The sequence below is a fragment of the Sturnus vulgaris genome, chromosome 14, assembly GCF_052056855.1.
Source record: "Sturnus vulgaris isolate bStuVul1 chromosome 14, bStuVul1.hap1, whole genome shotgun sequence".
NCBI lineage: Eukaryota > Metazoa > Chordata > Aves > Passeriformes > Sturnidae > Sturnus > Sturnus vulgaris.
Genome location: NC_142256.1, coordinates 3,505,637 through 3,529,526, shown reverse-complemented (window position 1 = coordinate 3,529,526; position 23,890 = coordinate 3,505,637). Strand labels below are relative to the sequence as shown.

Sequence of the window (23,890 nt, the reverse complement as noted above, 5' to 3'; positions counted from 1 at the left end):
GCCCATTATTGGCATCATTGGCAGTCAGAAGGAGACTCCAGACTGGACTGGGCTGTCTGAAGGTAAATGATTTTAAGCTGATTTTGGTCCTTATTCTGGAGAGAGAGGAATTTTTGGAGGCTGTGACAGGTCGAATATGACCAGAGCTCTGCTGAGACTGCCTGGGACGTTGTGTTGTTGATGAGAAATCCACAAGTTCTTCTTGGGAGTTTCCTCTGGAGTGATCCCCCAGACAAAGCACCTGAGCAAAGCCTCATCCCTGCCTCCCTAGGTGGTGGAAATGTCATTTTTTTTTTTTTTTTTGCAAGCAAAACCGCAGGGCAGGAGCCTGCAGTGCAGACTCTGTGCCCAACCACCACACACTGAAATCTGCCTCTGTTTCCCTGGGGGCAATGTGGGTTTTCCTTCCACAATTCCTCCGTGCTCTGTGACTCACACCCAGCTCAGGGCTGTGCTTGGCAATATTCCACGTCTGGGCTGTGCTGGGTGGGCACAGAGCCCCCTGTGCCCTCAGGTGTGCTGGGCTGCAGCAGCCCCTGGCACACCTGGCACAGGAGCCAGCACCTGGTGCCCTTCCCTGGAAGATGCTTTCTTCAATCCTGGAGAATCCCTGAATAAATATCCTGAGCTGGAAGGAGCCCACGAGGATGATCCCAGCCCAGCTCCTGGCCCTGCACAGGACCCAGAAGAAGCTCACAGGTGGCTTTTCCCTGCTCCCCCTGCTCTGGCAGGGACTCTGGGCTTGGTCCCCTGCCCGCTGGCTGCCTGCAGAGCGCTTTGCATTGACAATGAGGCAGCAGAGGTGCATTTTCTTGGCAGGGAAATGCAGCTGGGTTCTCTCTGAGGTTCCCTGTGCCAGAGACAACGGCTGCCCCACTGCTCTGGGCAGGATGGGATTTGTGTGCAGCCTGCTGTCCATTCTGAGACTTGGCTGATCTTGGGGCTTTCTTGCCTTTCAGCACCTTCACGGGGAGCAGGAATTAACCTGGCAGCTCTTGCTTTGCTTCTCAAATCAGCTGAGTGTAAACAAGGCACGGGAAGTGAAGCCGTGGAATGGGAGCCTTATTGACAGGCCTGATAGCAGCTGGCAGGAGCAGAGAAACTGGGGTCATTCTGCTCGTGTGTAACAGTCCTCCACAAAAATTTTCCTTTTCCTCCTCCTCCTCCAGACCCACATTCCCAATCAGAGCAACGGGGTGGGGTGTGCCAGACAAATCCCCTCCATTTGCAGTGCCAGGGTGCGACTTTGACCCAAGTGAGTGGAGTTACTGGGGTGATGCAGTGCATGGTTTAAAGCTGATCTTGTGCTTAAGAGGGTCCCTGTTGTATTCTGTGTGTGTGTTTGCTGACAACAGTGCAGATCTCACTTAAACTTTGGTGGTAGAAAAGAAATGTTTACCCTTCAGTTAGAGATAGCTAACTGATGATTGCTGTGTTTTCAGTCCAAGTTTCTGAGGCAGTGCCCACTCAGGATGTCTGTCTGTCTGTCAGTTCTGCTGTGCCAGCCCCTGCAGCCTTTGGTGAGGTCGTTCTGGCTCTGTCTCACATCCCAAACAGGTGAGGTACCTGTGAGATCTGAATTGCAGGGCTGCACAAAACCGTGGCCATCACCTGCTGCAGGGCATGGGGCTCTCCCTGGAGAGGACCCTGACTGACAGCACATTCCAGAATGCCTGTCAGAGGTGGGATTTGCCACTAGAGCCCCCCTGTGGATGTAAATAACTTACCTGGTGTTTCTGTCACCCGAAACTTAGGCAGAATTCCAAAGTTTGGACAGCTATAAGCATTTGCCTCCTGACTCCTGCTTTTGTCAGGCATTTCTGGGAATAATGATGGCTGTCAGTGCCTGTACAGAAGGTGATGGGATGTGGCTTGATGGAACTGGAGCAGGCTGTGTGGGGGCCCAGCAGTGCAGAGATGCTGGGCAGCATCCCTTCAGTCCTGCCTGCACTTCTGGTCTGGCCCATTTCAATAAATAAGTGAAGACACCTAAGCTCTGATCGTGCTGAGTGGCACAGGACCAGCAGAAAGTGGCAGTCACGAGGAGCTGTGTGTTGTTCCCTGACTCCAAATCTCCAGCTGCAGGGAAATGTTGACTCCTCCGGAGGCCGGGAGCGGGAGATCCAAATGACCTTGTGCCCTTGAGGCGTGCAGGAAAAACCCGTGCAAACACAACCCTAAATCCTCTGCAGCTCTAACTGAGGAGGCTGGAGCTTCTCCACAGCTTTTACAAAATATCCTGTGTGTGAATCCGTCCTGCCCAGTGTCCCCAGTGTCCTGAGCACGCTCCCAGCCGTTCCCCACCTTGTCTCCTCAATTCCTACCTGCCCTCTCCTGTCCCTGACGCCAGCTGCAGACTCAGCTGCCAGAGAGGGGATTTTGGGAATATTGGTGGGGCATTTTCCTGTACTCAGGGGTGTGTCAGTCCTTCTCCGGGCTGCCCCTTCCTGTGGGCACCGAGCCCCGGGCTGGCCACCGTGAGCGCCCTTGGCCAAGTCCCGGCAGCCGCCGTGCGTGTGCCCTGTGCCCACCATGGGCAGCACCATGTCGATGTGCGTGTCCCAGCTGGAGCATCCGCCAGGATTGAGCCCCGTTCCCACTTGGCTCTACACATCCCATCTGCTGCCGCCGCCTCTCGTAGCCAGCGCCAGACACCGCGCTCTCCTCTCCCTCGACGTGGTGGGTGGCCGCATCCATGAGCAGCGCTGAGCCAGTGTATTTGCTTTCTTAACTCTGCAGCGGGGCTCTCGTTTCCTTGCTGTGGCCAGAAAGTGGGGGAAAATCTGGGGGAGCAGGTGAAGAGGCGGAGTGGGGAGCAGGGCGCTGGTGATGGGGGAGAATCACCCCGGGCAGGGCAGGGACGCGCTGGGAGCTTTGCTTGCAGTGGGAAGGGGACTCATCCTTCATGTGCAGAGCAGAATGAGAACCTGCTGCCCTCTGAACGTCAGCAAAATCCTAAATGCCAGCCCCTTGCTGAGCGTGGAGCATGTGCTGGCTCTGCAGAGCCGCTGTCCTGCAGCGCTGGGGGCGAGGGCGAGCGGCCACCGGCAGGAGGGCACGGGGTGCCACGGGCGACTGGCAGGACCCTCCCCAAGTTCGCATCGCTCTCCCCCTCCCTTCCACTCCCCTCCCCTCCTGCAGAGTTTCAAAGCATGGCAGGGAAAAAAAAAAAAAAAGAAAAAAAGGAAAGAAAAAAAAAAAAAAGGACATCCCCCTCCCCTCAAATCCCTGGGTCCGTGACTGAAATAAATAAGCACAATCGCAGGTAGTGAGGAGGCTGCTAGGAACGTGCTCCTGACAGGCACGGGATTGCCGGGCTGAGGGATGGCTGACTGAAAGCTCCAGCCTAGGGTGGGGGTGGGGGGCTTCTTTTTTTTCCTGCCAGCTCTCGCCAGGCAGAAGGGATTTTTTTTTTTTTTTTCCCTTCCCCTCCCTGATAATAAGGACATCATCAGAAGCAAGATGCAGTGGCTAAGGGATGGAACAGGAATGGTGAGTTCAGGTAGCTATGTCTTTCTCTTTTCCTCTTATTGCAGTACTTGGACAGGGAAACGAACCTCCGTCCTATCTGACTCCTCCTTTACTCCCTGTCCTTGAAACCATTGATCACTCTGTAGCCATTTTATAGACTCTGCATTCCCAAACTGCTGAGCAAAAGAAGAAATTCCGAGGAAGGAAGGAAGGAAGGAAGGAAGGAGGGTGGGCACGGCTCGGGGCGTGGGAGGGAGCGGCAGGGCTGGGGAGGGGGTTCCGTAGAGCGAGCCCCTGGCTTGGCAGGGGGAAGCAGAGGCTGTGCCCGGCTCCCCGGTGTGTGCTGGCACAGCAGAGCGGTGCCAGCCCGGGGCTGGGTGCTGGCCGGGCCAGCCGGGAGCTGTCAGATGTGCCCCTCCGGCGGATGATGAGTTGCGGTGCGATGTGCAGCAGCCTGGCACACGGACACCGAGCTCCGCCAGCTCCTCCGAGCCGGCTCCTTTGGGAAGGAGCTGCCTGAGCCGGCTCGGGGGAAAGCGGGGAACTTCCCCCGGCTCAGCAGGGCCCCTCGGTCTCATTCAGAAACTTCCCCGAGAAGCGATGCGGTTGTTTTTGGGATCCTCCTCCAGCTCGCCCTCCTCGCCTTTGCAATGGCATTCCCCCCCGCGGCTCCGTGCGGGGCTGGTTTTTTTTTGTTTTTGTTTTTTTTTTTTTTTTTTTGCAGGTGTTTTTGGATTTGCCCTTCCCTGGCGTTCTCCCGTGCTGCTCGGGCATCTTTGCGGGCTGGTCCCGGCTCTGGAGCCCCGCTCGGGTTGAGCCGAGCTGGCGTCACCCGGCTCAGCCCCCGCGTTCCGGCTCCGGAGGCACCGGCAGATGCTGCTGCCAGCGGGGAGCCTTTGGGATGGAGGGAGGGATGGAGGGAAGGGATCGCTGCCCCTTCTCCTCCTGCCCTCCCTCCATCCCCAAATCATCTCCCATCCTCACAAACCGGGGCCGGGGGGTTCCCCAAAGGCTCCATGTGGGGTGTAGGCAGCAGCCTGCAGCACCACACACGTTTGTTTAGGGTCCTGTTGAAGGTTTTGCCGTCACCCAGCAGCACCTCGGGGGGTTTTGCTGCCCCCTCCCACCCTCGGAGCATCCGGAGGGATGGGATTCCTTCCTCCATCCTCCTTGTCCCGCACTTTGCCCCTCTCCACCCCCTCTATCAAGGATAAAAGTGGTGCTGGGAAGCCAGATGAGGCTCTTGCCTCTTTTTTTCCTCCTTTTTTTTTTCTCCCCGTCTTCTCCCATGTGGCTGCTGAGAGGCTGGGGATGGTGCAGGACAAAGTGCTGTTCTAATTGACCCAGCGCAGGACTTGACACTTCCTTGCCCTCTCGTATTCCCAGATTCCTTCCTTGCTGCTGGCTGTGTTATTCTGTTCTCATTAGTCTAATCTTTGCTTTCTCTTCGAGAGAAATTACAGTGGTTACTGTAGCCTGGAATAGAAGATATTTTTTGGGGGAAAGTAAAACTCCAGTGGCTGATTTTGAAGCAGGTTCTACACGGGAATTTCCCAATATTGCTCCTTCTAACAAAGGAAAAAGAAAAGAGAGGGCTGTGGTTTCTGTATTTTTTTTACAGCAGTTCAACAGCCTCAGCAGTATTTGGAGATACTCCACATATCTGCAGATATCTGAAAATAGAAAATTATTTCAAACCAGCGGAGTAAAACTGAACCAAATAAGAGAAATGCAGCAGAGATGTTTGCAGTCCCTGGCAGTGAGGAGTCTGTTTCCCTGGGGATGGGTGGCTCAAGGGTTCACAGACTCCTGCCCTTGGAGCACCTAAAGCCAACACTTGGTCCCTACAAATTCTGCTCCTTTAGCAAGACAAGATGTGTTGGTCCAGATGTCCTGGCCATGTGCCAGTGTGGATAGCAATATTCCCTCCAATGCAGGTTTTCCTTGCTGTCCCCAGTGGGAAGTTATTGGAAATTTTAGTACTTCAGATGTTGATCATTTGGTGGACTCTGCTAAACAATGAGTTATTCCACACCAGGAGTAGCTGCATTTCAGCAATTCAGTGCTGGTTAAAATGTGCTGTGGAACCATCAAGCAGCTCTGTTTGCTCCTCAGTCTGCTTGGCTCCCATGCTGTGCTCAACCTCAGCCTTTCATCCAGAGCATCACTGCACCCATTTCCCTGGGCACCGAGTCTCTGTTATGGATTTTCAGCTGTCTTTTTTTACTCCAACATTATTTTCTGTGTGCTGCTAAAGACCAGCAATTTCCATTTATTCTGGCAGCATCCCTACACTTTGTTCTGCTCGGGCACATCGGTGAAAACCTGGATTTTAGCTTGATTTCTCCCAAGTTCTGCACGGCACTGATTTATTCAGAATGCTGTTTTCTGTTGTTCTCAGCTTGGGTTCGAGACTCAGATCTGCTCCCTTTCAGAGTTACTCATCTTTAAGATGCCTGTCACTAATGTTTTACAAGGAGTACCTTTTGTTCTCATGGCAGGTGGCTTTTTTTCCCAAATCAGCCCCTAAACCCAAGCTATTATTCCATAATATTAAGCTGTCGGAGCTTCTTTTTTTTTTCTTCCTTTGCATGTGCTGCTTCCCATTTTTTAAACAATTAATCTTTTCCCAATTATGCTGGCATCCCACGGGGGTGTTTTCCATGCTTCACTGGTACCACGTTGCTAAACTCTCCAGTATCTGTTCCCAACCTAGAAAAATGCAACTAATTGTCGTTGGTAGTGATGAGAATCCATCTGCACATCTGAGCAGTGTGTGAGTGCAATGATTATTTGCTTTGGCATTCTTCAGAGGGTATTGATCCAGCATGGTAATCAAATGAGTTGGATTAAATCAGGACAAAATACAGCTTCTTCTGGAATAGTTTTTTTATCTGACAAGAGCAGAGGTTTTTTTCCCAAGTTTTTGACTGTGTTGCAAATAGCACAAGTGTGAATCTTCCATGGTATTTCCTCACAAAGGGTTTTATTTTTGTTTTAATGTTGTGTCTGTGAGAGTCCAGGTGAGTGCAGCCATCACCTTGAATAGATACAGTCCCAGCTTTTTTCTTCTACAGCCATAAATAGTGATATTTTTTACACTGCCTGTTCTTCAAATACTTAAAATCAAGCTGCTGTTGATATTTTCCATTTCTCTCATAAGCAAAAAGTAATCTCTTGTAAATCATCACAACCTAATAGATGGTGAAAATGAATTCAGTGAATCAAAGGTCCCAGTGCTGCAAGTGGTGGAGATGGCCCTGAGTGGGGCAGGTCAGCAGCATTTTCCCTCATTGATTCTTTTCCACTTGTCAGTCTGAAAATCACAGGGTGTTGGAAGCACAAAGTACTCTTTGCACTCCAAAATCCTAAAAATCTCAATGTGAAGTCTGGCAAAGAAAAGCAGAAAAAAAAAAAAAGAAGTTTGGGTTTGACTTTTGTTTTTGAAAGTTTGGATGAGCAAAAGCAGCTGGTGGAGAGCAGCCAGGCTGGGGCAGGATGGAAAGAGGAGCTTGTGGTATCCAGGGAAAAAAAGGAGTGGAGAGATGCAGAGCAGTTTTCCTGCACAGATCGGAGGAGCAGGGAGAGCTCCTGTCAGATGTGGCACATCTGGGAGCAGGGAGAGCTCCTGTCAGATGTGGCACATCTGGCTGCTGCTGGAGCAGCCCCAGGGAGCTCCTGGGTGCTCTGGGTGTCGTGCAGGGGATGTGGCCTCAGCAGGGAGGGCTTTTCCACAGCAGGGTGGGAAGGTGGGAAGTTTGTCCCTGTCCACCCAGGTCTGCTGTCACTGGGGCTTGGTGCTTGGCTTGCCTGAGCTCTGCATGCACTGGAGAATTCCGTGGGTGCTGCAGAGCCAGGACCCCCAAATCCCACCAAATGCATTTCTTTGTGGGATTTTTCTTACACAGTTGCTGTTCAGTTTTCCATTTCTCTCCCACTTTGGGGCTGCTTTAACCTCGCAGTTCCAGCCTCCTGCTGGTGCTGTTGTGCCAAATGTCCAAGTTAAGAAAGAGCTGGTGCTGTGGTAAATAAAAATGTGTGGATAAATCCCTGCTCCATGCTGCTGATTGTCCCAGGAGGGGCTGGGAGGAGGCCTGGCTCCATTTCCATGCTGGCTAAGGGACACACTCACAACTCCTGTGTCTCCTGAGATACACCAGGGATGTCTGGAAAACCCTGGGAGGGTGCCACGGGCATGGGAAGCAGGATTTTGTGGAGCTCTGAGCAGGCTGTGCTTGCTGGGAAGCCACACACCCCATGTGGTCACCACGTCCATCTGTCCCTCCTGCTCAGGGTTTCAGTGTTGGAGCAGCCTTTGCAAAAAAAAAAAAAAACAACACGAGGTTTTTTTAATTGCTGAGAACCTGATTTCCTTGTATCTCATCAAAGGGTTTTTCTTTTTTTAAACACTTCTTGAAAAATCTCTGAAATGCTTCAAGCTGACATCTTAATGTATTTATGACATTAGCTGCTTCTGCTCTGGAATGGTTGCTCTGAATCTCTTTGAGCCTGGCTGTTATTTTGAACATGACTAATTCCCTGAGTGACTAAGCTCTTAGATAATAGGAAAAATTCATCAAGTTATCTCGGGCTCCAATAGTTTCTATTGTTATGAAAAGGCGACTTCTGAAAAAAAAAATAAAGATGTTTATTATGTAATATGGGCAGGGAGAGGAGTTGGTAGGGACTGGGCAGAGTTCTGTGTCTGGGAAAGGCAGGAGTGCCTTCTTTTAGTCTGAATTATCCAGGAGCCAGCAGGTGCAGAGGGAGCAGAAAGCTCTCACAGCACCATTGCCAGGGGCAGGAGATTTCAGTCTGCCTTATCCAGGAGCCAGATCCAGGCTGTGAAATCTCCAGCTCAGTCTGGATGAGAAGGAAAGAGTTCCTTCACTGGAGCTCTGGTGCCTCCCACTGAAGCCCAGGAGTTGTGCTTTTGTACAGAAGTGTGTTCAGAGGGGATCCCAACCCCATCCTCCCCATTCTGCCAGGCTGCAGAGTTCCTTGGATGTGACCCAGGATAAGTCTGGGTTGCAGCACACCTTCTCCGTGTGCTTGTTTTCCTGCAGGGCCTGCTCTGGGCAGCACTGCAATCCTCAGCTCCATCCTGCTGGATTTTCCCCTTGCTGGTGCTGATGGCAGAAATGCCAATGTGCTGCTTGGAGCACAGAGCACAGCACCGGGGCCTTCCCGTGCCTGTGTGCAGCCATGTCCCACTCAGGGGGCAGAGACTGTCCCTGTGATACCTCACAGCCTCAGAGATCCCTCCCTGTGGCACATCTGGGGTCTCTGTGGCACATCTGGGGTTTCTGTGGCACAGCCAGTGTCCCTGTGGCACAGCCAGTGTCCCTGTAGCACATCTGGGGTTTCTGTGGCACATCTGGGGTCCCTGTGGCACAGCCAGTGTCCCTGTAGCACATCTGGGGTCTCTGTGGCACAGCCGGGGTCTCTGTGGCACAGGCAGGGTCTCTGTGGCACATTTGGGGTCTCTGTGGCACATCTGGGGTCCCTCTGGCAGAGCCAGTGTCCCTGTGACACATCTGGAGTCTCCGTGGCACAGTCAATGTCCCTGTGGCACATTTGGGGTCTCTGACTGTGCCACGGAGACTCCAGATGTGTCACAGGGACACTGGCTCTGCCAGAGGGACCCCAGATGTGCCACAATGTCCCTGTGGCACATTTGGGGTCTCTGTGGCACAACCAGTGTCCCTGTGGCACAGCCGGGGTCTCTGTGGCACAGGCAGGGTCTCTGTGGCACATCTGGGGTCTCTATGGCACAGCCGGGGTCTCTGTGGCACAGTAGGTGTCCCTGTGGCACATCTGGGGTCCCTGTGGCACAGCCAGTGTCCCTGTAGCACATTTGGGGTCTCTGTGGCACGGGCAGGGTCCCCTTGGCTGTCACACGTTGTCACCAGCTGCAGGAGGGCAGTGCTGGCCGTTCGTGGAAGGCAGCAGCCTGTGCTCACTCTCACTGCAAGGAGTCCCACGGAGCTGGGAGAGGGAATGGAGCCTCCTGGCATCCACCTGCCTCGCTTGGAGAAAGGGGGAAAAAAGTAGAAAAAAGCTCTAAACTTCTTTTTTAATGCCGGTAAAAATGAGTGCACTATGTTCTATTCCTACACCTACTGCTATCCATTTGGAATTCCTACTTCATTAGGTTGGCTTGCACTGTTTTCTTCATTAAAAGAGTGCCAGATTCAATAGGCTGTTCCCTCTCTTAGTTTTTTGGGAGGCAGAGAGAAGGGGGAGAAAACGATTTATATGAAACACATCCAATTCTCTGGGTTAATTTGTGTGAAGAACATGAGACCCATGGGTCAGCTTCTTAATGAGCTGGTTTTGCCTTTTCTCGGTGCCTTGACAAGGAGAAGCCCAGGGAAGCCAGAGCCAAGTGTGGCAGGAGGGGGGTGAGGAGGCTGCAGGGAGCTCTGGCCCATTGCTTTTCCTCCTCATTCCCTTGCAGGTGCTGAAATGCACTCTTTGATTTTCATGCCAAACACTTTCCCTGTGCCTGTGCAGCTTGAATTGCTCAGGGACCCCACTGGGGGCACTGACCCCAAATTCAGAAGGGTTTAGTTTTCCTTTCTAGCAGGTAATAATTTTATTTTTTTCACACATCACTTTGCCCAGACTTGTGCTGATGTGAAGATTCTGCAATTTCATGTCAGAGTGTCTGGAGAGAGCACTTGTCTTCCTCCAAGGAAAGGGACTTGGCTTGGATTTTTCTGCAGTTTGGGCTTTGCTTTCTTTACCTTTTCCAGGCCCAAAAGCTGAGAAATAAAATTAAGGAGTAAAGTCTCTGTGTTCCTTTAGCCAGGGGCTGAGGGTTTTTTCAGACAAAGAGAGCTTACATAAGGTTGAAACGAGCATCTGAATTGGATTTAAAAGTTCCTTTTAAACAGAACTTGCTCAGCCCCTGAAGTCTTTCTCTGTGACCAGGGTAATTGGTGTTACCACATCTGATTTCTGCAGGATTTGAGGGGGGAGTTTATTTTCTTTTTCATCATTGGGAATCTGAAGATGTTTCTGGAGTGCAGGCTGGAGTGTGCAGCAGATGCAAGGAGAGCAGAAAAAACACTCACAACACCATTGCCAGGGGCAGGAGATTTTAGTCTGTCTTAATGCTTTAAGTTCAAGCAAACTTAAAAATAGAAATTTGTTGTTCTCACTGCAATTCAGAGGAGCACAATGGGCTCAGCCCCCCCAGCCAGGCTCTCTGTGCCATTCCAGCATGGTCTGTGCAGTGTCACAGGGGCTGTGGCACTGATTCCATCACTGCTGCGACCTGGCTGCATCTTTTGCTGAAATTCTTGTGGGTTTTTTCCGTGAAATGCTTGAAGCAGTGACCCAGAGATGCTCAGGACCTTCCCCGTGGCCTTTGTGCAGCTCTTGGCCAGGTGCTCATGCAGGTGCAGCTGAATTCAACCTCCAGCAGTGCCCTGTGTGCTCTAAACATTGCACAAGTGGGTTTAGAAATTCATTTCTTCTTTTCCAGCACTCCCTGCTTTGCCACAAGGGCATCTTTGCATCCTGTGGTCCTTCCCTGCTCTGTCCCCCACATCCACTTCTCTCTCATTTCACTGTTTTGCTGGCTCTCAACTTTTGCAGTCCTTTAGAAAGAGGAAATTACTGGAAAAAAAGTCCCAAGTTTCCATTTGAGAGATGGAGTGGACAGGCAAGGAGCTGTGGGTGACTGGAAAGTTAATTTTTCTCAGCCAAAATCAGGCCCAAGTCCAAATCTCTACAAGTATTCCTTCGTTTTGCAGTTTGGGTAAGCAGTTTAAGGTGTTTGGGGATTTTTAAAGCTTCCCATGAAGCCATTCCATAAACATACAAGATTTTGGAGATTCTTGAGGAAAAATCTGCCCTTTGCAGCTCACAGGCTGGTCCAGGATGGAGAAGAGAGCTCTGCCAGGCATTCTGGGAGGAGAAGGGAAAAGGAGGCAACTCCCAGCTTAAGGAAATCCTCCTTTTTGGAAACAGCAAATCATAATCTCAGTGGCCTTTAATCTCTGAAACCCCGAGTTTAATTCCTGCCTAGATTTAGGGGAAAAAAAAATAAATTAATGGTTTTCTTATAATCTTTAATGGAGTGTGTGAGTCACCTCTCACATGGTGTCCAACGTCACATTTGTGAGCTCAAGAGGCTGGGAATGGAGGGGCAGGTGCCCACACATCCCTGGGTGCCAGGGCTGGCTGTTCCTCCTTGGGGGCAGGATTTATTCAGCTGGAAAGTTTAAATTCCCCTCCTGATGGTGCCATAAAGGTCTGGGCTGGGTGCTCCAAGCAGTTTTGGGGCTGACAATCACCAGCAGTGTTTTCCCCTTGGCCGTGGATTTCATCCACCCAGACCAGTTTTATTCCTGCTCAAATTCACGCTGTGATTTGTTTGAATTTTCCCCCAATTCACTGAGACTTCTCTCCTTTGGCCAAAGGGAGCAGATTTGGGCTCCTCCTGTCCCATCCCAGAGCTTCCTACAGCAGCGTGGCCAAAATTCTCTGCTTAATTAAGGTTAAGAGTTCAGTGGCTCATTTTCTCCTTTTCCCACTTAATAGAAGGTGGAGCTGGCGTGTTGGGAAAACAGAAATGCCTCTGCCTGTCCAGGACTGGGGGGATCAGCAGCAGGACAGGGAATTGGAGCTGGCACCATGCACTGCCCCACACCCCTGGACTGTCCTGGTGCCTCATTTGGCGACCAGGGACTGTCCTGGCAAGGCGATTTCAGGAGCTGCAAGCGTCCCAACCCCAAATCCTGGCTGCTGAGTGCGAGCTGTGCTTGCTGAGCTGCAGGGAGTGCAAGGGATGTGCTAATTACTGGAGACATCCATTGGAGGGAGACGTGGTCACAAGGCTGAGAGCCCCGTGTGTTCTGCACGGGAGGATTTGGCATCATCCGCTTCTTTGGCTTGCTCCAAAATTCCTGCCTTGGAATTCATGGCACTGTAGGGCCCCTCTGGGTGTTGTTTGGGTGTCCAGAGTTCCCTATCCCGCGTGTCCCATCGGAGGGATGCAGATACGGAGCAGGATGATGTGATGTGAGCTCCTTCCCTCACTGCTGTCCCTCCTTGAGGTGCTGAAATTCCAAACTCCTTTTCTCGCCCGGCACAATCCCTCGCTGATCCTGCATCGCTGTTTTGGTTTCAGTTTGAAGCTGGGCAGAAACACTGATTTAGTGTAGTGGTTTTGGTTTGCCAAATTGAAGTTTTTTTGTTGTCAGATAGGATTAGAAGGAAGGCAAAAACAGATTTAACTTTAATTGGTACAAAGAGAAACTATAAGAAAAAAAAAAAAAACTTAGAATAAAACTTTAGACCACTTTTTCTCCCCCACACTTTTTTTCTTTCACACTGAAAACGTATAGAAAACAACTCAGTTATTTCACTGTCTTTACTGATTTATTTGGGAGAGGAGACTTTCCTCTGCAGTTTATGGAGATTTCTCTACAAGAAACAGTTTTCTCGTGGCCTTGATGTTACAGTGCCTGGGAGAATGGAATTCTGATCACCGTGTAAAAATCTTGGCAGGCAAAATTTTCAAGAAACCTTTACAAACCACCACAATTCACAAACTGTGCTCCCCAAAGCTCCTGCAGTTCTGCATGTTCTGTGCAGTGAGGGATGTGCTGTTTTATGTAACTGGTACAAATCTCCCCGTTCCTCATTTTGCTCTCTACAGAACGTTAGACCAAACTTCCCTGGAAGAATTGCACGAAGTTCAACTTCACTGTGGTTTTATATAAACCCCTGCTGTGTAGGTGTGCTTTATCTAAGAGAAGGTACCATCCATTTTCATAGTAAAATTAACATTTAGTGCATGCAGAAGGCATGGGAAATTATATAAAGCAGCAAGAACTGTTGGGAATACTGCAAATATAATTTAAATAGAAACTTCTCTGCAGTAAATCTGTTTGTGCTGCTGTTAAACACACAGAGCCTCCTCTGGAGCCCCAAAGCTGTCCCTAGGTGGAGTGAGGCACCCAGGGCTTTCCTGCCTGATCTTTTAGGGGGTGTTTGACCTGGGAAGGGGATGCTGCAGCTGAGCCTCCTGGGATGCAGCATCTCTTGGGATGCAGAATCCTCCAGGCTGCAGCATCCTCCAGCCTCCCCAGGGCAGGCAGCACAGCAGTGGGGTCCCCACAGCCTCCCAGGGTGGGGATTTGGGGGCCAGCAGCTCGGGAGGGGCTGGCTCAGTGGCTCTGTGACTCTGTGACTCTGTGACTATGGCTCTGTGATTATGTGACTCTATGATTCTTTAGCTCTGTGACTGTCACTCTGTGACTCTGGGTTTCTGTGACTCTGTCACTCTGTGACTCCATGACTCTGTGGCTCTGTCACTCTGTGGCTCTGTGTTTCTGTGTCTCTGTGACTCTGTGATTCTGTGGCTCTGTGATTCTTTAGCTCTGTGGCTCCATCACTCCATGTTTCTGTGGCTCTGTGACTCTGTCACTCTGTCACTCTGTGTTTCTGTGGCTCTGTGATTCTGTGACTCTGGGTTTCTGTGACTCTGTGACTCTCTGGCTCTGTAGCTCCGTGGCTCTGTGACTCTGTGACTGTGACTCTGTCACTCTGTCACACTGTGGCTTTGTGTTTCTGTAGCTCTGTGACTCTGTGATTTTGTGGCTCTGTGATTCTTTAGCTCTGTGGCTCCATGACTCCATGTTTCTGTGACTCTCTGGCTCTGTGGCTCTGTGACTCTGTGACTCTGTGACTATGGCTCTGTGATTATGTGACTCTGTGGCTCTGTGACTCTCTGTGACTGTGACTCTGTGTCTCTGTGACCCTGTGATTCTGTGTCTCTGTGATTCTTCAGCTCTATGGCTCCATGACTCCCTGTTTCTGTGGCTCTGTGACTCCGTGGCTTTGTGTTTCTGTAGCTCTGTAGCTCTGTGCCTCTGTGATTCTGTGACTCTGTGTTTCTGTAGCTCCGTGGCTCTGTGACTGTGATTCTGTGACTGTCACTCTGTGGCTCTGTCACTCGGTGTTTCTGTGACTCTGTGGCTCCGTTTCTAATCCGTGCCCTCCCCCGCGCTCTGAGTGGCTCAGCTCTTGCAGAATTCCAGCCCCAGCCCTGCCGGGCTCGGTGCTGGCAGTGAAACCCTCCCGTTGGGCTCCGGAAGTGATTATTGAGCATGTGTGATGTGTGCACCTTTGTTCTGGAGGTTTCCCATCCTCTGCTGCTCCCCCTGCCCAGCTTTGGCTCCCCTGGCTCTGTTCTGCCTTGAAACCTCGCTGGCACTTGCAGGAGACAGAGCCAGGGATCGGCTGTGCCTGCCGAGGCTCCCCGGGCCCTGGGGGGGTGTGGACCAGCAGAACATCCCCACTGGGCTCCTTCTCACATCTCCTCCACACCCAGGCTCCCTCTGTGCTCACTGCACTTTAGAGGGAAAGGTGAACTGGCCATAAAATCCCTCTGAATTCAGGCTGGTTCTATGTTTTGGGGAAGTCGTTGCTGCTTCTGAGACTGAAACTGGAATTTCCTGGCTGTTTTTTTCTAAGTTCGGGTTTATGTTTTGGAAAATTGCCTGTGTTGTTTTGGGAAAGGATGGTAGCAATAATAATAAATACTCCACATCTATTACATGTTGGAAGTAAACGATCTCTAAGGTCCCTTCCAACCCAAATCATTTTATGTTTGCTATTCTGATTAGTCTAAAATTACATCAGACAGACTGGCTATCCTAAAAATGGATCATTTATAGAAAATGCAGGTTTGGAAGCTGGGGATGAGGCAGATCCATCACCTGGGTCCAGCCTGGCATGTGTGCTAACAGCCTGGGGCAGCTTTAAAGCAGCTTCCTGTGACTGTGCAGGTGAAAAAGTCTTTTCACTGTGCTCCTGAATGAGAAACTCCCTGCCTGGGCAGAGCAGGGCCCTCAGGTGCTGGAGAGACACTCACCCCCCAAAATAAATCACCTAAGGAACCCAAACTCTTTTTGTTTCTAATGCTGCTCACCACAGCCCACCGTGTGCAGCTACAGGCACATCCCAGCCTGCATGTGCTCCAGAGCTGGGCAGAAATGAGCAGGATGGTGCTGGCTGAGCCTGGCACAAACCAGTGGCCACAGAGGGACACCCCAGTCCTCACATGGTCTCTCCTTTGATGGTGTTTGGGGTGGATACACCAGACCCTCCTGCTTTTGAGGGAGCTCTGTGGCAAAAAAAAGAAAATTAAACCAAGCCTTGTGTTGAACAGCTGGGTTTAGTGTTGGTTTAGCTGGGGCAGGAGCCTTGCATTAAATTAAACCAAGCCTTGTGTTAAAGAGCTGGGTTTAGTGTTGGTTTAGCTGGGGCAGGAGCATCAGCCCTGCCCCTTCCCCAAACGCTGGTGCCCTGGAAGGTCACTGCAGGACAGGCTGGCCCTTGTGGGTGGGGCTGGGGTTAAAACTCGAAGCTGGCCGGGTTTAGACACGAAAGTCCTGCCCAAGTCTCAGCTTTTGCTGCAGGAGAACCAAGGAGGTGCCTGTGTGGTGCCTGCTGGCCTCGTGTGTGTGTGGGAGCGTTCGGAGGCGCAGCTTTCCTGGAAGGTGCCGTGCTCAGCCCCCGGATGCACATTTTAGTGCATTATGCATATGCATTGGCAGCATTTCTATATTTGTCTTTGTCTGGAAAATCGTTTGCTTTTTCCAGCTGAGTGTATCTGCTTTGTGTGCGTTGTGATGCCTCTCTGAGGTACCTGCTGCTTCTGGGAGCTGAGCTTGGGGTTTGGGATAGCACCTGGCACCTGGGCCATAAACCCTGAGCGTGTGTGTGTGCTTTTAATGTAGGAATGAGCATTTCTGGCTGCTGCCGAAGGAATAAAGATCCTCCATCTGTCCTCGCCCCCCTTTTATAGATCTCTGTCTGTAGAGTCAGAATTCAGATTAACTCTTAGATGGAGGCAGTGCTGAGGGGAGAGGTCATAGGATTCATGATGGGAGAACGATTGTCCGGAGCTAAAACGCGATTCCCCCTTCCCAGTTCCCACATTTCAGGCTCACAGCGAATTCCCAGATTACCACGAGCCTCCTTTTTGTTATTTTGGCCGCTTTGCTCCGAGCGGGCTCGCGTTTTCCAAGGAATCCGGGCGCTTCCAGAGCAGCCGCATCCCGGGGCGGTGCGGAGCGGGATGCGCACGGCTCGGAGCGCTGGGAGCCGCCTTGGAGCTGCTTTAAAGCCGCTTTAGAGCTACCTTGGGGCCGCTTTAGAGCCACCTTGGAGCTGCTTTAGAGGCTCCTTGGAGCTGCTTTGGAGCCGTTTTTTGGAGCCGGAGCATCCGAGCGCCTCCGGAGCGCGGGGCAGAGCCGCGGCTGCGTGGCGCTCGCTGTCGCGGCGGGCGGAAACCTCGCGTATTTATGGAGCCAGCGCTTCCTTCTGCGTTTGAGTGACAGCCAGGATGCCGTCGCTGCCTGGTCACTGGAGCTGATTTGTATGCGCCAGGGTCCGCCTCGCTCCGAGGGATGCAGCCGCAGCAGCTTGCAGAGCTGTCACACTCACACGGGCTCCGTATCTGCACTGGCTTGACGAATTAAAAAGCGAGAGAGAGACCCGGAGAGAGAGGGGGGACGAGACAGAGAGAGAAGCTTGCAGACAGCGCTCGCTCTTTTGCTAAAGGAAGGATTTTGCATCCCGAGTGCTCACTGGTTGTGATGATGCTTCACTTAGCGGGCTCAGAATGAGCTAGAGACAGCACATAGGGGAGAAACTAAAGGCAGAGCACAAAGCATTACGAACCAACCCAAAACCAGGAACAGTTTTCTCCTCTATTCTAGCATGGTGGATGTATGGACAGTCTTACAGAGCAGAGGTTGACTTCTCCAAATCTGCCAGCCCCACACCTCGAACACTACAGTGTTCTGCATTGCACCATGACCTTGGATGTTCAAACGGTGGTCGTTTTTGCAGTGATCGTGGTGCTATTGCTTGTGAATGTCATACTCATGTTCTTCCTGGGCACTCGTTAAATGGATTTTTTCTCCTGAGCTGTTGGGGGCTACTACTACCACTAGCAATTCAACAAGAGAGCACGAGCGGGAGAGAGAGAGAGAGAAAGGCGAGAGAGAGAGAGAAAAGAGAGAGAGAGAGATTTCTTACTGAGGGGGGAAACGCGTTGAGCTTCAACATGGCCTCGCTGTGATATGTATGACGTTGGTATTATTATCTCTCCCTAAATCTTTTGTCCTGTCTTGTCTTTTAAGTATGCCTGTAAGTGTAGCTGCTTTTGCCGGGGTGTGAAATGCGATAAATAATAACAGCGATCCCGTCCTCCGTGGTTCCGTGCTGGAGCTGTGCTTCTTTAGGCAGCAGCAGAGTGAAAATGATGTGTCTGTGGTGAGCACTGGCTGTGTTGTTTTGCTTTTCCTTGGAAATAGAGGCTCAGGTTTAATAATAAGTGATTTTGTGTGTGATTTCTAGCAGGCAGTTGATGTGCAATGTCTGTGAGAGTAACCATGTAGGTGCCAGGTGAGAGGTGCTGGTATGTGCAATGGAATCGAGCTGTGGGCATTTTTAAAGGAGGGGGGGGATGTTTGAGAAATCTTGTTAAAGGATTAAATCTTTGCTAAAATAACATTCAGCCACCAAGAAAAAAAAAAAGAGATAAAAATTCTGCTTAATATATTTATCTGTGTTGCTTTGACGATCTGATTTGATTTCTCAAGATTCAGCCCCAAAGGCTCCAAATTCTATGTCCACACTGATGTAACCCAGCTCCTTTTTTTTTTTTTTTTTTTGAGAGATGTGAGAGGGACCGAAACATAACCTGCTGGGTTTTTATTCTGGTTGTCTGTGCTTTCTGTCTCTGCAAATTGGGAAGGAAGGATCAAAGGGAGGAAGGGAAATGCAAGCTTTGTTTTTCTTTGCTAAAGCAACAGATACGGAGGGGTTGGGTTTTGCTTTGATTTTCTACAAATCTGATTTTGGCTTTCTTTTCTTTCTTTCGTGTGTGTGTGTATATCAAATTTTGGGGAATGTATCTTAAGAAAAATCCTTGCCCACCTCAAGGATAACGAGCTTTTGAGATGGGTTGCTTCGCATGACTTTATTTACATTGATTTTCTGGAAAATGAAGTGCTGAGTTGTGTATTATGGGCTTGCTGGAAAGGTGTGCAGCACTTAGAGGTGCTTCTAGCCCGAAATTGCAATGTTTACAGCTTGGAAGCAGGGCTGGCTGGGGGCTCCAGTGGCAGCACGAGAAGTTTGGAGAGAATACGAAGGGAATGTGTGGAAAGAGTAATGCCTTTTCCTCTGGAAATATCTCTGTGTTCTGTGCTTCTGGTAAAGCTCTTAGTGATTTTTAAAATGTATTATTTCTCCCCTCCAGAAAAATCAGAATTGCATAGAACAAACGAAAATAGCAGTTCGGAAATGTTTTTGCCTTTTGCTGATGGTCACTGAGAATTTATTGCCTTGATAATTTAATTAGTTCATGTTAATTCCAGCTGTCTATTATTTATTTGATATCCTGTGAAAAAAAATAACCGTGTAACTGATGGATAAAGGCAAAGCTGGGGGTTAGAGATGGAGACCTGGAGTTATTTCCCAGTGAGGGTTTGTGTGCTGGGAGTTCAGTGCTGAGCAGGGCTCGGGAGCCGATGGCTTTTCCATGGTGGCACGATTGGAGTTAAATCCGACAAATTTGCCACTTCCAACGTGCTTTTAGCTCTAAAAAAAAGAGAAAAATATATAATTTCCTGTATCCCAGGGTGGGAACAATGGTCCCCAAAAGCGTTATGGGGCAGAAGATTGTTTTAGTGGGGAGGAAAGCCAAGCCCAGGGAGATGCTCTGGTCCTGCTGGCTCTGATCCCCCTCTTCACTTGTAGCTATCTTTGAGAGGTGCCTGCTTCACTTCACAAGAAACAGAGTCAATCTCCTCTAAAAAAACCCAAACAAGTGACTAAAATTGCTGCTGAGGATGGTTTGTGTTGTTAAGCAGCTCAAATTTGTTGGATTTGCCTGTTGGCCATCCTGTGGCATTAGTTTTATAGGTTGCAGAATCTCCTGGAAAGGTAAGAAATGAGCTGAGATCACCATGGAGAGGGAATCGATCAAACAGCAGCCAAAATGATCCTTTCAGGGGAACAACAAAGGGATTTGGAGGAAAAAGGGTGGAAAAATGAGCAAAAACCCAAGCCCAGAACTGACCAGCGAGTTCCAGTGGGCTGTGGCTGTGAATATTGATTTTCTCGGGGCTCTCTGGCACTGAGGTTTACCTTTCAATGTGATTTCTACGAGCAATGCCCAGCACCCGCCGCCCCTTCCTGGGTGCATTCCTCGATCCGGAGCTTGTACTCCTGGGGGTGGAATATTTGGGAATGGGTGGTGGATGTTCCTGCTGTGCCCCAGGGCTGGTTCTGCACTGCCCCTGTGCTTCCATCCCCGGGCTGGGGCTGCATGGGGAGCCCCCGGGGTTGTGCACGCTCAGCTGCTGGGAGCCGAGATTTTCCTGTCATGGAACGTGCTTGGGAGAATTCGTGTGGTTTTATCACAACTTTTTTTTGCCTTTTGTCCTCCTGAAGGCTGGTGGAGTTCAAGAAGGGAAGTTAATGCAGAGCAATGGGAAAGTTGGCAGCAGCAAACTTTGTTATTGTAGCAGCACCGTTCTCGTTATCTCAGTCTTCCTGTTGGAATTTTGGGGGGAAAGAGAGGAAATGAGAGGTGGAAGAGTGACTGAAGGCTGCCCTTGCTGCTTGTTTCGCTTGTTTCCCATTGCAGCCCCTGCCCCAGCCCTGATTTTTTAGTTTGGCAGCTGCAGTTTGGCATTCCCAGGTGTGCCCGAGCTGGGCACAGCACCTCAAACCCTTCCTGAGCTTTCTGGGGTGACAGAGCTGCCAGTCCCCAGCAGATCCCTGTGCCTGCAGCATTCCAGGTGCCATTTGCACTCTGTGAAATATCCCTGGGATTGGAGATTTCCATGTCCTGGAGCTCTGTGGGACCATCCAGGTCACGCTCGGGTCCCTGGGGGTGCTTCACCCTGCATTTCTCCCTTTTTGGGGATGCTCAAACCCAGGGATGAGGCAGGGAGATGATTCCTTTTAAAGGAATCAAAGCAGAGGAAAACTGACCCTTTGGAAAATACGGCCCCAAAGGGAAAAAAACCCACAAATTTGTCTGCAGAAAGCATATTTGTGATGCACAGAATCGGTTTCGGTGCTTGCTGCCGTGTGTTTGCTGAGGCTGGGTGATGGGAGACCTGCCTTGCCGTTGTCTGCTTAAGCACGATTCAATGTTATTTGCCACAGGATTCATGAAAATGCCTCTGCCTGTATCATAGCAACCCTGTTTCCCACAGTCCATAAAAAGTCCATTCCTCCCGAGCAGCAATCCACCATCTGAAAGATTCGGGCACCCCCCTGGGCACGGGCAAAGGGTGATGTACCCCCTCTGCCAGCGCTTCCCACAAAGCGTCAGCATCGGGACCATCCCGCCTTGTCCTGCCTGCTTTTAATGCTCTTTCTTTAAGGCAGATAAAGTGCTTTCCTTTCGCCTTTTTAAAGGCTTCCTCCCCTCCATCCTGCCTATTTCCCACCTCTGTTTCAAAGCTCACATGACAGGTTGGAGGGGATGGGACAGCTCGGAGCTGTGTGACGCGCTGCCTCTGCCCGGTGCTGCCATTTGGCTTTTCCCCCCGGCTTTGGCTGTGCAGGGACAGAGGATGTGGCCCCATGTGAGCCGGGCTGGGGGGATGCAGAGGAGCTTTCCCAACCCGTAGCTGACTGTTCTTAAGAGCTGCATGTTCACCTGACTCCTGCCCCCATCTGTTTGCATAATGTGGTTATATTTCTGTTGGGATCAGGTATTCAGTACACAGCCCAGCTGCTGTGTATAATGTCTGAAGGAAAATTGCCAAAAATCCATGTAAGTTTTTTGTTTGGTTTTTTTTGTTTGTTTCTTTGTTGTTGTTGGATTATTTTTTTTAAATTTTATTTGTGGCTAGAACCCCTGTCTGTGTTGTCATTTCATTTTGTGGTGCTGTGCTGTGCCTGCCTGCCTGTGTGTCCGTGTGTCCCTCTTGGAATGCTGATCTCTCCTGGGAGGCTCCTGTGTTTTGTATTTCCAATGTGGATTTTCTCAGCTGGCTGTGATAACCGTGCTCAGTGTGTCTCTGTCTCCCAGTGAAATGCTGGGAGAGCTATTTTGGTAAAACACAAGGATTTCTCTCGGAGCTGCAGAGTCTCCAATGAGGAGAAGTTGGGAAGCTTGAGGAAAACTCCCAAATGTTAATAATTGTGTAAGAACTGTCCTGTTTGAAGAGGGTGCTTGTGCAGGGCTGCCAGAGGATAGTCCTGGCTTTGCCTCTGATTTACTCTATGGCCTTGGGCACGTTCCTTTGTTCTTTTGTTGCCTTGTGGCTTCTCTTTTCCATCTGGGATAGAGGAATATGACAGTGCTGAGGTGTAGCCATGCCTGATGTTCTCCTGTGTGTCCCTTTACGGCTTGGGGACAGTGACAGAACAGGTGGGGGACGTGTGTGTGCCCACACAAAAAAACCTGGGTTTTGCTGTTGGAGCTGTTGTAGACAGCAGGAGCTGTGGTGATTGATGCTTCCCACTAAAAATAGATGCTCCTGGAGGAAGAGCTGCTGGAGGAGCTGTGATTTATTGTCTTTATTTTATTAGTTGTGGTTGATTTTCTTTCCTGAGTGGAAATGAGACTTAATCTGCAAGCCCCCACAGATGGGTTGGCTCTAACCAGCAAAGGGCCACGTGGCCTCTGCTCCTTATTCCTGGTTTTCCTGGGAATTAATGTGGCATTGTCAGAAACACCACCCGGATGGGGTGTGCACCAGGGCAGGAGCCCCCCCAGAGCCGTGCTGGAAACTTCACCACCTGAATTCAAGAGGATTTTGGGGGATGGAGGGAGTGCGTGCATGCAAGGATTTAAGGAATTAGGTCTGAATTTCAGCTGACTCTAGTTTATCCCCACGGCTGTGGTTTCATAGGAGCATGCTGCCTTGGGGAGCCACCCCTTGTGCTATCACAGAGCCGGGGAAACTGAGGCCCGTGGCAGTCGCAGAGTGGCACATTTTGGGATGGAGATTAGTGATCCTGGGATCTGGAGCAGCGGGGAGGGTGTTTGGCACCGTGTTTGGGGTCCGGGCTGTTGATTTTTGTGCAGACCTTGCCGTGGGGCAGCGTCTGCTGCCGGGCTCTGTAGGCTGAGCTGCTCCAGCGTGGCTGAGGATGCGTTTTGGGGGGATTTTGGAGCCGGGAGCAGCCGAGTGTGGCCGTGCCCATGTGAAGGGCCATGTGGCTCAGTGCCTGCCCCTCGCTTTGCATCAGCTGAGACATATATAACACAACGTATGGGCTGCTGGCAGCCGCCGTGGGGCTATTTTCGGCTGCATCCGCGCCGAGCCCGCCCTGCTCGCCGGGCTGGCTTCAATCTCCAGGGGATGAGCTGTTCCCCAATCCCTTCCTCTCCTCCGGGACCCGTTCCCCAATCCCTTCCCCTCCTCCGGGACCCGTTCCCCAGTCCCTTCCTCTCCTCCGGGACCCGTTCCCCAATCCCTTCCTCCAGGACCCGTTCCCCATCCCCTTCCCCTCCTCCAGGACCTTTCTGGGATGGGCAGGGCAGGCTCTGGCCCCTGTGGGTGCTGGGGACAGCCGGCAGCCGTGCCCTGGGTGCCAGGGAGGCAGAGCAGTCTCAATAAGTGGCATCACCCCGGTTACAGCAGCCTGGCTCTTTGTTTTCCCTTTTTGTCCCTGGCTAAAGCCCCGAGTGGATTTCTAGGCTGGTCACTGTGCTGAGAGGAGCCGGGTGTGCTCCAGTGTCCTCCTGTCCTTCTGAGTGCCATGTCTGGTGTGCCCGGGGCTTTGTGCTTTGCCGTGGGGACTGAGGCTGGAATGTCCTTCCTGCTGCTCTGCTTGGGCAAGCAGCGTGCCTGGCTGTCCTATTGTCTGCCAGGACCTCTGTCCCCAGCCCTGCTGCCCCTCCTGTCCCACCTGGAATGCTGAGGACACTCGTCTGGTTCTCAGGGATGCCCTGAAAACCCGCAGCCTCTCCAGGCATCCGGGAAAATCCCTGGATTCTGTTGGCTGGGTTTGTTGATTCTCAGTCCTCAGGATGTTTGCCTCAAATTTTCCAAGGCGAAATTTAAAAAAAAAAAAAATTCTAATTTTTTTTTTGCTGCTGGTGCCAGTTTTGGGGGTTTGGAGCCCCCTGCCCAGGAGCTCAGAGCTGTGAGAGAGTGGCTGCAGCTCACACCGAGAGATGCCAGGAGAGGAACGGGCCCAACTCCGAGGGCTTGGAAAGCAGAAAGGAAGGAATTGTGCACAGAACTGAGCCCTTGAAATCGAGAAAATGCAATGTGGCCTCAGCTCCACACACAGGAGTGCAGAGCAAACCCCTGAGGATCCATCTTTTACCCCTTTAAGAGTGGGTTAATTTGCTGGGCATATCTGGGGAAAAGTTTTGTCAAGTAAAATTGTTCCATTTGACAAAAGC

General features: G+C 51.0%; 2 protein-coding genes across 39 annotated transcripts in view; both read left to right on the top strand.

Moving 5' to 3' along the window:
* ARHGEF9 (Cdc42 guanine nucleotide exchange factor 9) overlaps positions 1-23,890 on the top strand; it is a 162,270-nt gene that overhangs the window by 34,593 nt on the left and 103,787 nt on the right. For 5 of the 38 annotated variants that reach the window (XR_015806655.1, XM_088172986.1, XM_088172984.1 and 2 more), the window contains exon 1: positions 3,268-3,502. The exons of 6 other annotated variants lie outside the window; for them this stretch is intronic. Coding sequence is in view for 13 of the 32 variants with exons in the window: in XM_088172986.1 (XP_088029112.1) it covers positions 3,463-3,502 (40 nt within the window). In the remaining 19 variants the exon portion in view is untranslated. Of the gene's footprint in view, positions 1-3,242; positions 3,503-17,078; positions 17,596-17,889; positions 17,908-21,056; positions 21,302-23,890 lie in introns of those variants that run through there. 27 more of the 38 variants (XR_015806658.1, XM_088172998.1, XM_088172978.1 and 24 more) reach the window with 11 other exon arrangements.
* Positions 17,079-17,408, top strand: LOC148222091 (uncharacterized). Its single transcript, XM_088173009.1, has one exon. The coding sequence runs from the start codon at positions 17,229-17,231 to the stop codon at positions 17,406-17,408; it is 180 nt and encodes a 59-aa protein (XP_088029135.1). The 5' UTR covers positions 17,079-17,228.

What these genes read in the sequence shown, in the direction of transcription:
- LOC148222091 (XM_088173009.1), top strand. Translation starts at nt 17,229, where the DNA reads ATGGACAGTCTTACAGAGCAGAGGTTGACTTCTCCAAATCTGCCAGCC.